Source organism: Ictalurus furcatus, chromosome 2 (assembly GCF_023375685.1).
Source record: "Ictalurus furcatus strain D&B chromosome 2, Billie_1.0, whole genome shotgun sequence".
In the NCBI taxonomy this organism is placed as follows: domain Eukaryota; kingdom Metazoa; phylum Chordata; class Actinopteri; order Siluriformes; family Ictaluridae; genus Ictalurus; species Ictalurus furcatus.
Window position 1 is genome coordinate 8,540,129 of NC_071256.1, and position 15,879 is coordinate 8,556,007.

At 40.2% G+C, this 15,879-nt stretch overlaps 2 protein-coding genes across 3 annotated transcripts in view; both read right to left on the reverse strand.

The window, feature by feature from the left end:
* Positions 1 to 284: 284 nt before the first annotated feature.
* On the reverse strand, positions 285 to 4,062 carry LOC128621023 (uncharacterized). Of its 2 annotated transcripts, none has more exons than XM_053646490.1 (2): positions 2,746 to 4,062; positions 285 to 2,071 (listed from the first exon to the last, which is right to left on the reverse strand). In XM_053646490.1, exons 1-2 carry the CDS (start codon positions 3,410 to 3,412, stop codon positions 1,995 to 1,997), a joined length of 744 nt encoding a protein of 247 aa, XP_053502465.1. In that variant the 5' UTR covers positions 3,413 to 4,062; the 3' UTR covers positions 285 to 1,994. The 2 variants fall into 2 exon arrangements, with proteins under 2 accessions (XP_053502465.1, XP_053502455.1); XM_053646480.1 differs by lacking the exon at positions 285 to 2,071 and having other exon boundaries at positions 2,252 to 2,958; positions 3,091 to 4,062.
* A 5,219-nt stretch (positions 4,063 to 9,281) lies between these two features.
* tshr (thyroid stimulating hormone receptor) overlaps positions 9,282 to 15,879 on the reverse strand; it is a 33,910-nt gene continuing 27,312 nt past the window's right edge. Inside the window, exons 9-10 of the mRNA XM_053646470.1 lie at positions 13,405 to 13,593; positions 9,282 to 12,228 (exon numbers count right to left, since the gene is read on the reverse strand). Of these exons, the coding sequence (XP_053502445.1) occupies positions 10,770 to 12,228; positions 13,405 to 13,593 (1,648 nt within the window). The 3' untranslated portion in view covers positions 9,282 to 10,769. The remainder of the gene's footprint in view (positions 12,229 to 13,404; positions 13,594 to 15,879) is intronic.

The following is a 15,879-nucleotide window of genomic DNA, read 5'->3' on the forward strand; positions in this document are numbered from 1 at the left end:
TTTCGTTGAGAAAGGATTCTCCACACCTTCAAACACACCATCTCCACATTATGAGTAAGTTTTATGTTTGTTCTATATTTCTTTTTTGTAGTGCTTGCATGTACATTACCCTATAATAGTTTTTTTTTTTTTCATGAAACAGAATATGAAACAGAATAATTTCTGTTTTTTGCATACACACCTGGCCGCTGTGTGTGTGTGTGTGTGTGTGTGTGTGTGGCTCTTTGTGTATGTGTGTCTCTTAGTTGAACTTCTGCCTGTGTGCAGACGTACTCCACCTACGCTCTGAGGCCTGCCGCACTAACCAAAACATGTATTGTTATCCCCCTGCGCATTGCTTATCTGTATGTGTTGTGTCTTAGGTGAACATCGGTTCTTACAGGCCCACCAGTCCAGTGAATTCTCAATAAAATTACATACTACTCATACTTGGTCTCCCTCGTGTTCATTTCATGTCTATTTTATTTCCAACAATTACTACGGTAGTTTCACAATCACTTCTAGATGTAGACAAATTTTCTGCCATTCACTCAACATGGAAGCTGTCTTGGCATTATCCTCACATGAGAATGAAACAGAACAAGAACAAACTTATTACAAAGAAAAAATGAGTAATTGCCCTCACATTTCCCCCATTTTATCATTACAAAATATGATGACTAAAATTAACCGAGAAATTACAATGCTGTGAGAAAATCGGAACTTCAGAATCCTTTCACGGTTCAGCTGAATTCAACATGAAACAGACACAATGACTTCGCTAAGGCTGTTTTTGCGTATATAAAGTATCCTGTCGTCAAGCAAGCTTATTTTAGAGTGAAATAAGAATCGTCATGGTCATAGGAATATTTACAATAGGTGTGAAATTGATGTCAATGAAAAAAAAATGAAAAAAAATGAAAAAAGTCTTCATCGTCAGTGTAGCTGGGAGAATCTTATACCTAGTCAGGTTTAGGATACAAGTCAGGTTGGTCATCATAGGGATCGTACTCAGTCTTTGTCAACATCAGCATTTGGGCATTAGTGATTTCAACGAGCTTGAGAGACTGCTCCTAACAAGAGAAACAATACAAGGCAAAATGAGCAAGACAAGAAGAATTATTGCACCTATTGGTAGACAGACGGTTAATATCCACGAGCCCCATCCCCTGAGTACTGAGTTCAGCTAATCAAACCCCATCTCGCTAGTCTGTGGAGGGTAGCGTATCGCAGACCGCATGTGTTCAATGATAGAATAATCATCATGTGTGTGCGTGACGAGGGGACGCGTTACGTTGTGTGGCTAGCACTGTTGCAATACCAAATTTGGGTAAAAGTTTGTGCGTCATGCACTCTTACTGCTGCAACGATGTGATTGGCGTGATTGATCATTAAGTCTTCCACCCAATAAACTTCAATATCGCACTTTGGTTTATCTTTCCAGCTTAAGGGTTTACCTCCGAACCCCCAGTGTTGTCGGGAATGGTCCCAGTGATTTGAGAGTTTATTTCTATGACAGGGCTTACTAACAGATACCACCTATACCAGGAGAAGGGTGCACGATTAGGTTTGTATGTATGAGTGGATGTGCAGGTCAACATCTAATGATTTGTGTCTAGTCTTCAACAGTAGTCTGTGGTCAGGGAGCTTTGGGGCGTAAGAGGCTGGAAGGACAAATAGAGCTGGGTGTTGTCAGCATAGCAATGATATGAGAAGCCATGAGACTCAATCACCTGCCCTAGAGATGTAGTGTAGATAGAAAAGAAGAGTGGACCCAGAACTGACCCCTGTGGAACACCAGTTGTGAGTTGCTGAGTTTCAGAAATACCTCCCCTCCATGATACCTTGAAGGATCTGTCAGGGAGATAGGATTCCACCCAGCGCAGAACCGTTCCAGTGATGCCCAGGCTGGAGAGAGTTGACAGGAGGATCTGATGGTTCACAGTGTCGAAAGCAGCAGAGAGGTAAAGTAGAATGAGGACATCCTAGAGGTTGCGCTTGCTAGTCGTAAGGCTTCAGTGACGGAAAGCAGAGCAGTCTCTGTGGAGTGATTGCTCTTGAAGCCAGACTGCTTGGTGTCCAGGAGGTTGTTCTGTGTGAGAAAATTGGAGAGTTGATTAAAAACGTCTCTTTCAAGAGTTTTGGAAAGAAAAAGAAAAGGGATGGCTAGAAAGGAGGAGTTTAGAGAGATCAGTCTCTGAGAGGGGAGAGAAGGAAGTCAGTCTAGAGAGGTAGGGGAAGGGGGAGGAGGGGGACAGAGAAGAGAGGAAAAGACTTTGAAGAGAGTGTGGGTGTTGGGAGATCTACCAATCTTCTCTTGGTAGTATGTGGCTTTAGCAATGGAAATGCTATTGGAAAAAGAGGAGAGAAGTGTCTGGTAATTGGTTAGGTCAGCTGGGTTAGATTTACGTCATTTCCTTTCAGATGCTCTTCGTTTGGCCCGGTTACGCAGAGCTTCTGAGAGCCAAGGGCTAGAGGGTGATGTGCGAGCAGGTCTGGAGGTTAGGGGGCAGATGCTGTCAAGAGAAGATGTTAGGGTGGAACATAGCATGTCAGTTGCGATGTTTAAGTCAAGTGAGCAGAGGTGGCTATCAGAGGGAAGTAAGGTTGTGACAACAGAGGAGAAATGTGAGTGGGTAAGGGAGCGAAGACTGCAATGAAAAGAGATAGAGGGTGGAGACAGTGAAGGGGGTGAGGGGAGAGAAATAGAGAAATGGTCAGAGGTGTGGAGAGGAGTAATGAGACGATTGTGTGTGGTGCAATTACGTGTGAGGATGAGGTTGAGCTGTTTGCCGGTTTTGGGAATTGCTGGTGTGGTGAACTGCTTGAGGTCAAATGTGGGAAGGAGAGCAAGAAAGTCAGCTGCATGTGGCTTGTCTAGATGAATGTTGAAATCACCAAGGACCAGAAGAGGAGTTCCATCATCTGGGATGGTGGACAGTAGCATGTCAAATTCATCGATGAACTTCCCCAGTTGACCTGGAGGACGGTAAACAACAAGAAAGTGCATTTTGGCAGGGTCAGTGACTGTAACAGAATGAAATTCAAAGGAAGTGTATGAGCAAGAGGGAGAAAGCCAGGTAAATTTCCATGTTTTGGAGAGAAGCAAACCTGTACCACCCCCTCGTCTGTTGGGACGTGAGGTATGGTAGAAGTTGAAGTTGGAGGCTAGGGCAGCGGGTGTGGCAGTGTTCTCAGCATGGATCCAGGTCTCAGTCAGAGCCAGCACACTGAGATTGTAGTGGGTTGCAAAGGCAGGAATGAAATCTGCCTTGTTGACAGTAGATTGGCAGTTCCAAAGTCCTATAGAGGATGAGAAGGAATCTGCAGAGGCCACATTCAGAGAGCGTAGGTTGTCCAAGTTGCGTACTTTTCTGGGAGTATGCCGCGGTCTGCGCCTGTGGCAAATAATAGGGATAAACTGATGACACATGTTAGTACCTGTGTAAACAGGTAAACAACAAGAGGAATAAAGGGAGAAAAAAAAGTATACTTAGCAGCACGTGTGGTGTCTTGTCTGTGTCCTTGCTCGGTGGACTCGCACAGGTAGACTCGCAGGTCTTTACACGAGCTCGGTTTTCACACAACAAGGGCTGACGCTTCCACCTCAGAGTTTCTTAATTATTAAATACTGCTGTGTTTCACAGCTGAGCACGCCTCTTTAATTAGCAAAACAAAGAGTAGTCGTGTGAACGAGCGACTCCCGACCGAAACCGAATATGAATACCGGAATTAGCTTTAATCTAGCAATGTGTATACAGCTCGTAGCAACAAGGAAGCGCAGTTACAGCTTCTATCTGACAATCGGTGCTAAAACTAGTTTCAACTAAAAAAAACAGAAGCAAACACTTACCAGTTACTGTTCGCCTGGGTCAATAATCGCTTTTGCTACTAGGTTACTAGATATCACTTAAGATATCGTGGGATTGGTAGCATGGGATTGGTGTGTTGATGTGTCAGGGTGTTATGTGTGGGTATGTATATGCAGATCGTCGCTTGTGAGCGTAGGTCCTCCTAGAGGCCTCTTGATAGAGAATCATTTTCTAGCCCTCCTATCAAAGTCCCGTCTTCTCCAGCGCAATGCTTGGCTCTGGCACCCTCGTGCAGTGGATTGCATGCATCCATGTAGCTCTCTGGTTGGCCTTTACCATGGAGTGAGTGACGAAAAGGATCTAGAATGGCCCCGACCACCATGGATTGTTCCACCTGGTCCTGCAGAAGTCCTTGATCACAATCCACTCTCCGGGCTTCAGATCATGCAGCAGGCCCATGGCTGGAGCTGGAAATGCTGTCTTTACCTGCTGGTGGATAGAGTGCAGAGCAAAGGACAAGGTTGCACAGTAACTTAACATTGCATCATCACATGCTGCAGTGTCAGGAAGAGGAGCTGTCACAGGTCCAATTCCTGTGTGTGAAGGTTTCCCAAACAGTATCCCAAAGGGACTAAGCCCATCCTAAGACTGTTTCAGAACAGCATTTGCTCAATCGGTTTTTTAATGTATCATTTTCTCTCTCTACCACCCCACCACTAGCTGGATGATATGCACAGTGTTGCTTTAATTCAATACCCAAATATTCAACCACCTACTTAAGGGCATGGCTCACAAAATGCCCCCCCATTATCACTGGGGATTATCATTAATCACTACCATGTCTGAGTCCTGTTTGGACGTAGGGACGTGGCCTTACATTTACATTTACATTTATTCACTTAGCAGACGCTTTTATCCAAAGCGACTTACAAATGAGAAAGATACAAGCAAAGCGATATCAAGCAGAGAACAATACAAGAAGTGCTACCATACGAGATCTATTAATTGAATTCCAGAAGAAGCAAAGTGCAGAGTAGAGTGCCTTCTCTATCTTCAAACCTCAACCCACATTATGAGTTGCACAAACAGTGTAAACAAATTTTTATATATATATATATATATATATATATATATATATATATATATATATATATATATTTAGAGTAATTAGAGAAACCAATGCTTTATCACAACTATCAGTCCCCCTTTTGATGCATGGTCCCTGCCATGCTTCAACTTTGAAGACAAGGACAGCCCTGGGGGCATCGCCAAACTCCGTCAACAACCGTGCAGCCTGCTTTGCGCCACACAGCCTATTCCTAGTCCATAGCTCGTGCTTGGAGGTCTGAAAGCTGTAAAGAAGGAGTGATTACTTTCTTTTGCGTTTTGGGACCATAGATGCAGCTTCTTGCTTTGCTTAAGCAAGAAGCTTAAGCGTTTCCTAGGAAAACATGGTCTAATTTGTTAGTGTGTGCATCACATTTGCATACTGCAATAGTTTTGGGGAGTAGGACTGCATCCAGCATGCTGACTGTCCCTCAGCATGTCTTCATGCCTCTATGAAGGCATACAGGTCAGCTGCTTGTGCTGAAACATTTGACGGGAGACTTCCCGAGAGACCGTCTCGTGTGCGGTCAGTACTGCATAGCCCACTCGATTTTTACCTGTCTCTGGGTCACGTGACGCTGACCCGTCCACAAAGAGGATCAGATCTGAGTTTTCCAATAGAACATCTTTCAGGTCGATTCTAGGAGAGCAGAGTTCATTAGTCAGTACAACACAATCATGTGGTTCCCCGTCTCCCTCTGTTGGAAGAAGAGTAGCAGGGTTAAGGACAGTACATCGTTTTATAGTGACATTCGGCATGTCTAATAATATAGTGTTATGGTGCAGCCACCATTGGGTGGACAGGTATGAGGTTTTCTGTTCAAGTAGGAGTAACAACACCTCATGTGGAACCAAGAGGATCAATTCTGAGTAACCTACCAGGTCTCTGGATGCCACCACAGCTTTCTCAGCTGCTGCTACTACACGTACACACAGGAAACTCTGCATTGACTGGATTCAACTTACCTGAGAATGAGCTGTCCAATCTGTTGCATATGCCATCTTTGAGTGGTTCTTCTAGAATGGTATAGTTTAGAATGATACGAACACATACCTAGGAAAGAGAAAACTAGTTTCTTCATCAGAGGCTTGGGAATCTTCTGGATTGTAGATACTTTGTCAGCTGAGAGTTTCTTTCCCTTTGCAGAAATGTCATGACCCAAGAAATCTCACTTCTTGATGTATATACTGTAATTTGGAGAGACTGGCTTTATGTCCCTCTTTGGCAACATGCTGAAAAAATTTAATGGTGTCAGATTCACACTGTGCCCTGGAGAAAGTGGTAGAGGTGCTAAGCTGTCCTTTAGCATTTGGTTGTATATCGTTAGAGACTCACAATATCCCTAACACAAGCGAGTGAAAATGTAAGGAAGTCTGTCAAATATGAACGCAAACCGAAACTGATTGTCTTTATCAAGCGATATACTGAAAAAATGCATTAGATAAATCTTCGACTGAAAGCTATTTGCTATTTGCTGGAACCTGGTTTAATGTAGTGTAAGAATTTGGCACGTCTGGAGCTCTCTGTTTGGCTGCTGCATTATCTGCTTGCAAATCTTGTGCAAATCTCAATTCATCAGGTTGTAGGTTTTTATTTATTTATTTATTTATTTTTAGCTTCTCACACTGGAAATATTGGAGTGCGTACTGATGAATCAGGACAGGGAACAATGATCCCTGCCTTCAATAATGAATTGAAATCTTGTCTAATGCCTTCAATAGCTTCTGATTTAAGAGGGTATTGAGATTGTCTGGGCCTAAAGTCAGATTTCGGCGTGATCACGACTGGTGGTGCACTTTTAATCAGGCCAACATCATGTTTCCCTTGGGCCCACAGCCCGAGAGGCACCTTCTTCAATTGTGGGTGTGTCTCTAGGGGTGTAGGGCTTGTCCCAAAGTTCAGAAACATTCCCTTGTCATGACATATTATATCCAGGTTAACCTTGCACATTTCCAGAAAGAATTTTTTTATAAACTCCCAGAGTTAGGCTGTACCAAATGTTGGAGGTGGGTTTCTGTTCCCAATGTGTAATTTTCCCACTCTCACATACTCTGACCCTACGGTCCCACGTCTTTCTACTGTTTGTTCTTTATTTTGGCTAATGAGACGTGAGGCACTGATTCTGGGACAAAAAAATACATGCAACTCCATGTCACTCAATTTGACTGAACATGCACATAATTTGACATACCAATATAGGTACAGCTCTTCACTTTCTGGGATATCCATAAACCATTCTTTCTCAAAATTAAAGTCTCTTCCTTCATGCACTTGTGCTGTGCAATGAAGGGCAGAGGACAACATAAAATCAGCATAGTTGTCCTTTTCATGTGCCAACGTCAACAAACGAGAACAGGCTCTAGGCTTGTTATGCATGGACCATTGATAAACACAGAGCTCTGTTTCTTTAACAAATGGAATTCCCAAAGATGAGTCATCAGTCACTGTTACTCCCTGAGGTGAGGAGATCAAATTTACGTGTAAAACACACATTAAGTCCCTGCCCAGTAGATTTACTGGACATAAAGATGAAATAAGGAATTGGTGGGTTACACTTTTCCCATTTTCACATTCACAAACTAGCGGTTCAGAGAAACGTTCTAATACTGAATGTCCTGTTACACCCATGGAGCCCAGTGACCGTGAACTCATTTTCGGGGATGCTTTTAATTCGCAGTGTTTTATTACTGAATACATTGCTCCTGAATCAAAATTGTGACACTTTGCCCATTAACTACAAGAGATATACATGGTAACTGTGTAAAAGGAGAGGCATTATACTTTAAAAGGTTCAGGGTCATGACTGGTTCAGACATTTGTGAATTGTCAGTCTGACTAATCTTGGATATGGGTGTGTGCATATATTCCTGTTCTTTGTGAGCTAACTGAAAGTTTGGGTGTCTGATGCCACCTCTTCTGTTCCCAGGTGCCTCACCCTTCCCTTAGCTCCGCACATCAGTTGGCTTCTACTCTGGACAGTCTCTTGCAAAATGTCCAACTTTTCCGCAGTTGTAACAGTTGTAACCTGGTCCATAGCCCTAATTGCCAGGTCTTCCTCGCCCACGTGCTTTTGGTATTCCTCTCCTCTCCATCTTTCTTTCCTTTGCCTCTCGTAGGAGCTTCTCCGCCTGGATTGCATACCTCTCCACTTGTGTGAGGTTTCCGGTGTCCCAGGTGCTACATTGTTGTTTGATTATACCGGCAATTTCTGGTTTAATGCCGTTCATAAAGCTGTTTCTGAGATGTGTCTCCCATGCTGTGACGGCCGCCTGCACATCTGCCAAGTGTCGGGTTTCTGCAAGCCTGAGTTTGCGTCATAGATCTCAGTGAGCCTGGACAGGTACTGTGATACAGTCTCTGAAGTCGGCTTTCTGCAATTTAGCACACTGAGAAACAGATGAGGGCCCTGCCTGACATTTTTTCTCTCTTTTATGTGCCTCGCTCTGCCATTCAGCAAATGCTTTCCAATCAGCCAAAAACTGCACTTCGCTCTTTGTTTTAGGGGTCTCTCTCCTTTGTCTCTAAATTAAGTTTCAATTGTTCTAATTGTCTGAGGCTAAAGCTACCTTTTTCAGGAAAAGCACATTCTTTAACCCATACATCATATTGATTCAAACATCCTTCCCCATAATTCACACACATAAACATGATATTAGGATCAACATATGAGCACCCTGTACATACCATAGCATGTGTATCAGGATGTGCTTTGCTACATGCTTTTCCCATATTATATATATATATATATATATATATATATATATATATATATATATATATATATATATTTCCTTTTTTCTTTTTTACCTTCTATAACTTTCAAAGTTTTAATCAATTTAATGTGCTATGAAAATCAAGTGAATATGCATTCTTGTGCACAGACAGAAAAGGTTCAAAGTGTGTGCCAAAACTCTAGACATTTAATTAATCATATAAACTATAGGTTCAATAGAACAAACCTTAAGAATGTAAAGAGTTTACCTGTGAGGACGAGTCCACATACAGCAATTTGGTAGGATTTATAGTTTTCTCTTCCCTTTTTTTTTAAATAATAATTTCTTTTTTTAATTGTTATTATTTTTTATCTCAGTAAAATTTACTTGTGCGTTAACTTTGCCAAATATATCATGTACCGCTGATATGATGGAATGAGTCAATGGGGCATGCCACTTGATAATAATCCGCCTTAAAAATACTGCCCTCTTGCGCTTCTTAAGTACTCTCTTTATTTATTTATTCCTCAAAACTGACTCTTTCCGTTTATTTTTACCGTTATTATATATAACGATATATATATATATATATATATATATATATATATATATATATATATATATATATATATATATATATATAAGTTTTGAAGCTGTGATCTGTGAAACACCAATATCTCTGTTGTCGCAGAGGCGAAGTTCCTCAAACTTTTTATAAGAAATCGCCTCCATGTAATACGCGCATTTCTTATATCATTGACTCCCTTCCTTACAGACAGCAATACACAATGACTTTATAAAATTCAAATTTACCTTTAGGCTGTTTCTTGGTGATTTCTACAGGTCAGTGGTAAGGCTGCGTCGGTCTTTCGCTCTGCACAACAAAGGGCAAACCGCCTATATCAACATGGGGTTCAGGGTAAAAACTTTTCCACGGGTGTCCTCCGGTTTGCTTGTTGTCCAGAAAAGCTGAAAAAACTCGCACAGCCCAGCCAGGAGACCCCAAATTGACATGGAAATTAGACATCACTCGCAGACTCGTCCTCTGAAGGTAAAAATGTTTATTACAGAAAGATGGTTAATACAGGATAGAATAAAGCAGGATAGAATAATGAGAGTGCTCTGAAGCCCTTGTACTAAACCACTACTATATATATGAAAAGCAGAGCATGATATAATTCTGTGTACCGATAAGAAGCAGTTTGAGGCAGTTCAAACAGGCTTTGTTTTATGATCTTGGAAGATGTTTAAACGAACCTTGAACAGAAGAACATGTTTGTGTCTCTGTAAGCAGATAAACATTCTGTACTGATCTCAGTGACATGGCCTTCTTAGGCGTTATCCTCACATGAGAATGAAACAAAACAAGAACAAACTTATTACAAAGTAAAAATGAGTAATTTCCCCTCACACTGCCAAGAAATTGTCTCTTGGAAAAAAGAATTTTTGTTTATCAAGCAGTTCTATAAATGTAGTCCCTACTGCATGTCTCAAGGACATAATAATATATAAGAAGGAAAAGTAATTTTATGTTCATATAGACATGTGCTATGACCAAACTAAATACACTGGGCTGGGTGACATGGAATATAAATTGTAGAATGAGGTAAACAATATTTCTACAGCCAATCATATTATTCTACCTCCATCTCACTCTTCATTTTTTCCTGTACACTGAGATAATGGGGCATCACCAAAATAACATATATCTGTCTTACATTGTTTTTAGTTCTGCAAATGTTATCATACAAGTACATAGCACGCATTTAGCTTACAATTACATAGATTTCCTGGGTTTATCAAAAAAAATGCCTGGTATTTTTTTGCCTGTTGTTTGTAATCATATCCATCAACTGCCATTATCAATATATGTGCCTTGTATACTGAAACTGCTGCACATTTACAGCATGAGTTAAGATGTGGCCTTTTGGGGGAGGAGGGTCATAATACAGTTATGCAAAAATACCACTTTCTTACCTTGGGTTACCCCATTTAAGTGAAACTCATTTAATTTCTAATTTTTTTTCACCCCAAAGCAATGCAAGTGCATACAACAGTAATTACATGTGTGTACATAATTTTAATCACACTATCTGCTCCAAAAAAAAACAACAAACAAACAAAAAAAACCCAGATTTATATAAGTAAACAATTGGTTCAATAAAATACCATAGCTGAGTTCATCCCTTGAATGTGCTTGGATTTATTAGCAGTAGGTTCACATTTCCTGCCTCTTGATGTATTATTGTCCTTGTTGACACTGGATTGATGACAGGTAGCAGTGGCTTGAACATTCCATCGGGTTAGGATTTTTGTTTTTATTCCACGCCTGTTTGTGTCTCCACTACTTGCTCTTGTGGAGATGGTTTGGCCTCGGAACAGTTTGGCCTGCTGTTCACACAGGCCAATCTTGCTGAGCAAGATAAATACATCGCCCTGAAAGGCCTTTGTAAATATGGCATAGAGAAAAGGATTAGCGCAGGAGTTCAGTGGGTAGAAAAGCACCAGCAGGATCTTGGAGTTTGAAATGGTTATGAGTGGATGATCCAGCGCAGCTGAGATGGCATAGAAGGAGATTGGTGCTATGCAGAGAAAGTTTGTGAAAATTAGCACAGCCATGCGCTTAGCAATGCTGCTATCTTTTCTGGATGATGTATAATTGGGGTTGTGCACTGCACAGTAGATTTTAATGTAGCAGGCACAGATGGCCACAAAGGCCACAATATTGATGACTAATATAAATAAAATGTAGACCTGGTCCAACAGGTTCTGAGTGCTCATGGGCAAGCATATACTGACCTTTTGGTAACTGCTCACTCCCAACACAGGCATAAGGGCAAGCAGGAGGCATAACAGCCAACCCCCAAGCATGACAGCAGAGGCATGGGACAAACGCAGCTTACGATCTAATTGCATTGCAAAATTGATGGCATGCCAGCGCTCCAAAGTGATAGTGGTCAATGTGTAAACTGACAACTCAGTTGCAAAGATGGAAATAAATCCAGCGAGGGTGCACCATGGTCCTGTCTGCCAGTCTATGGCATGATTATAGTATTCTGACTGCGTATAAAGGTCAACTGAGGCAATGAGAAGCAGATAGATACCCATACACAAATCAGCAATGGCCAGATGGCACATAAGGAACCGGGAGACGGATAGTTTGTAATGACTGGTGAGCAGCACAAAGAGCACTACCATGTTTCCAAGTACAGCCAACAAACTGACAAACCAAACAGACACTCTCAGGAAGCTGAAACCCATGATGTCCTCACAGGGGTTGAAGTCATCAGGAGCTGGGGCACATGTCACAGCCTCTCCATCCTCACATACAACATAGTCATAATGACTATCAAAGTCCTGGCTGGTGGCTATCTGGGGATTCTTCAGTGTGTCCCCAAATCCCATATCGTGGTCAGCATGCCCACCAAGAAATTCATGATAATGTAGGCTACTTAGGAAGTCATGGTGGCCATAGGTATTACCAAGTAGTGGGTCACTCATGTCAATGCCTTTGTCTGTACCATCCATGACAGCTGGAACGGTATTTCTGCCTACTGATCGTTCATAGTGTTGGCCACGCATTGCAGTCAAGTTACAAATGATGTAATCCAGGTACCTATTATTGATAGAAGAAGGAAGGAAATTTGTATTGGCAGAAAAAATTAAATTGAAATTACTTCTGTTTATTTCCAATTTTAAATGAAGAAAAAAAATATCCAGATTTTCAATGTGGTCTCAGACTTTTGGACCCGACTGTAGGTCATGTGCCAGTTTCTGGGGGTTTTAGGTAGGTTATTCAGTGCCTACAAAAGGTATAGCATATATACATGTTATAGTCATGTAACCTGCCAAAACAGTGTGTTTGCATTGAATATATGCGGTGTATGTAGTTCATATAGAATGTTTAGTTTGATGACCATGTAAACAACATGAAGACACACCCATCTCTGTGATTTGTACAGAGATTTCTTATCTACAGAATACGCAGCTGATAATAATAACTACAGATGTCCCTGACAATATTGCTAAATCTTATCCTATCCAAATTGTACTTATGAATACAAATGAATAAAATCTTTTTTTTTTTTTTAAGGCTGTAAATTTTAGTGCTGATATTAACCTAAAAATAAAAAAGCAATGACATCAAGGTATCTTTAAATAGCCTGGGCCTGTGGTTAGCTTGCCTATGGCTTTGCATCCACGTCCCCTAGCATCTCACAGACATCTTTTGTAGAGCACCGTGTAGGCAAAAATGATTTTATAGATCTCAGAGATGTTTAAATATGGACCACTTGGGGCCCCTAAGCAATGCCACCTACTCTCCAGTGCTCTTGTATGTACTCAAATGGACTAATAAGATAATAAAGATCCATATCTGCATATTCAAGTTCACACTTAGAAACTACTGTATATACACTATTAAAACAGCTCTATGCACAATTAGAATCTCTACTGCTGTTTTTAAAAATTATTTTTATTGTGTTTGTATTGTTATTACTTATACTACTATACTTATTATATATACACACTATAATTATAATTTTTATATTAATATTGTTTTGATTAAGTAAAAATCATGCATGTTTCAGGTTTACACACACTGTGAACAGGTGTGAGATTGTGATCATGAAGATGAAATCGTTCATCATAGTGGAATTTGCATACTGTAATCAACTGTTTACTGGTAATAAAGGTCAACATATTTTCACTACTTACATGGAGTGGTAGGTTTTTAGTTTAATTCAAAATTGCGAACTAATTAAGGCAAGCTTTAGAATTTTTCTCTACAAACCCTTTCTTTTTCTTAAGGTTCTTGAATGCACAGCAGTGACTAGGATAAGTCATATCAGCACCAATCAGATGTCTGAAGGTTTTGACTGATGGAAGCTTTTTAAGGGCCCAAACATTCCGAGCGCTGAGTTCCCGGAGTGACTCCAGTCCTGTTGCTGGAAGGGAGGTAACTCCTGAGTCTGAAACATCACTGCCAAAAAAATGAAATGAAAGATTTCACACAAAAATTCACATAGGTCACAAGGGTGACACTCATGGTTTTCTTATTCAGATTCCTTTTCAGTACAGAGATTTACATGATTTTTAGATTCTCTAGGGTGAATTTACAAGTTTACATTTGTTTGATAATGCAATCAAATGTAAATATAAAAAGTTGTTCATCTAACACTACTTCGGGATATTATATAATCTAGCCTTGTTGTATACAAGACTGTGTATAATGAACAAAAAAAGTTGTTTTTTTTTTCCTTCCCTTTTTATCAAGAACTAGAGAAAAGAAGATAATGTAAAGTCCAATCATGGGCAGCAGTACAATGCCTTAAATCATGCAGATACAGCTTCAATTAATGTTCATGTTGGTGCCAGATTGGCTGGTCTGAGTATTTTAGAAACAAAAAACATTGAGTGAGCGACAGTTCTGTGGGTGGAAATGCCATATTAATCACAGAGGTCAGTGGAGAATGACCAGACTCGTTCAAGCTGCTAGGAAGAATATAGTAACTCATATAATCATTCTGTACAACTGTGGAAAGCAGAAAAGAATCTCAGCATGCGCAACAGCAGTAGACCACATCAGGTCCCACTCCTGTCAGCCAAAAACAGGAATCTGACGCTCAGAATCACCCAGTTTGGACAGTTGAAGATTAGAAGAAGAAGAAAAATCCCCTGGTCTTTTTCCAGTCTTCAACTGTCCAGTTTCAACTCTTACCCATTTAACACAAATAAGACCCACTGACACTCCACTGGCAAAGCCAGGAGATTCTGCATGGTCACTTTAGCAAGCATTGCTGTTGCAGTTATATTTCATATTCATGCATATATTTGCATTGTCATGCCATGGATTTTCATCTGTGAACAGTAATATCATCTGTCTATATATATGTATATATGTCTATATCATATTATATTTATTGTTGTTGCATTGTTATTATATGAAGACCACAATGAAAAAACAATCAGAGTCACAAAACTGTTTTTTGGAGTTGTGCATCCATGGCTGTTGATTGAGCATTGCATTGAAAAATGATCTCATAAATGTACTTGGATGATAGAAAGATCAGGGTCCCAGAATTTTCCATTTAAAATAAAGCCATGCTATGGAAAAATGATTACAGTCCAGTCACATGACCGAAATCAGCCAATAGGTTTTGATGCCCAGCTAAGTGAATTTCACTGTTAACTTACTGTAAAATTTCTTCAACATATCTCATTAGTAATTGCTCGAATATTAATATAATAATAATAATAATAATAATAATAATAATAATAATAATATAATAATATCATAATAATTAATAATATTCAAGTTGAGATTGATGTATAATGTATATTCTGTGAGTTTTCAGTATTTAAGTGATGTTGATGATGCTCAGTTGAATAAATTTTATAAGTTCATCACTGTATTACCGTGAATACCCATGAAAGAAAGATCAGAGTCCATGCAAGCATTTTTTCATGCTTCAATTAACACAATACTGAAAACAGTAATGGCTGATAACTTTTGGTGTCTTCATAAAGACTATGAATGGGTCTAGTGAACATATCATCAAGATTTTCTCTGTTCTCAACTATTATGACATAAGGTTCTGAACTTTTAAATTCAAATTCTGGAATTCAAGCACAATGTGACTCTGATCGTTTTATCATTAGTGCCTTCATATGTTTACTGTCTGGCATTTGGGGAGAAATATCCAAGTAAGAATTTAATTGTGCTCGGTACACTGCGCTTGTACATATGACAGAAAAGTTTTGAATCTTGATCTTGAATCTATGGACATCTAGATTACAGGCACTCACAGGTCACTCTATTAGGAATAATTGCTCCTTCAGAACACTGCTCGACTTCAACCCATACTCAGCTTTAAAGATGCTCAAACAATAGTCCAGACCTTTATTACTTCCCATCTCGACTACTGCAATGCTCTCTTTACTGGCATTCCTACCAAATCATTCTCCAACTTACAGTTTATCCAGAATTCGGCTATAGTTTTCACTCACATTAACATTCTGCTTACATTTCGCCCATACTCTTTAGGCTGTACTGGTTACCCATCTCCTCTGTATTCAATACAAAACCCTCCTCCTCACCTACAGAGCCTTACATGGCTATTCCTCAGGTTATTTGACTGAATTGTTGCTTCCCTATACCCCTACCTGTGTGTTAAGTTCATCTAGATTCAGACTGTGTTCAGTGGGCGGCAGGACCTACAGTGTTGTTGGGTCCAAGTTATGGAATCCACTTCCACAGAGCCTCTGG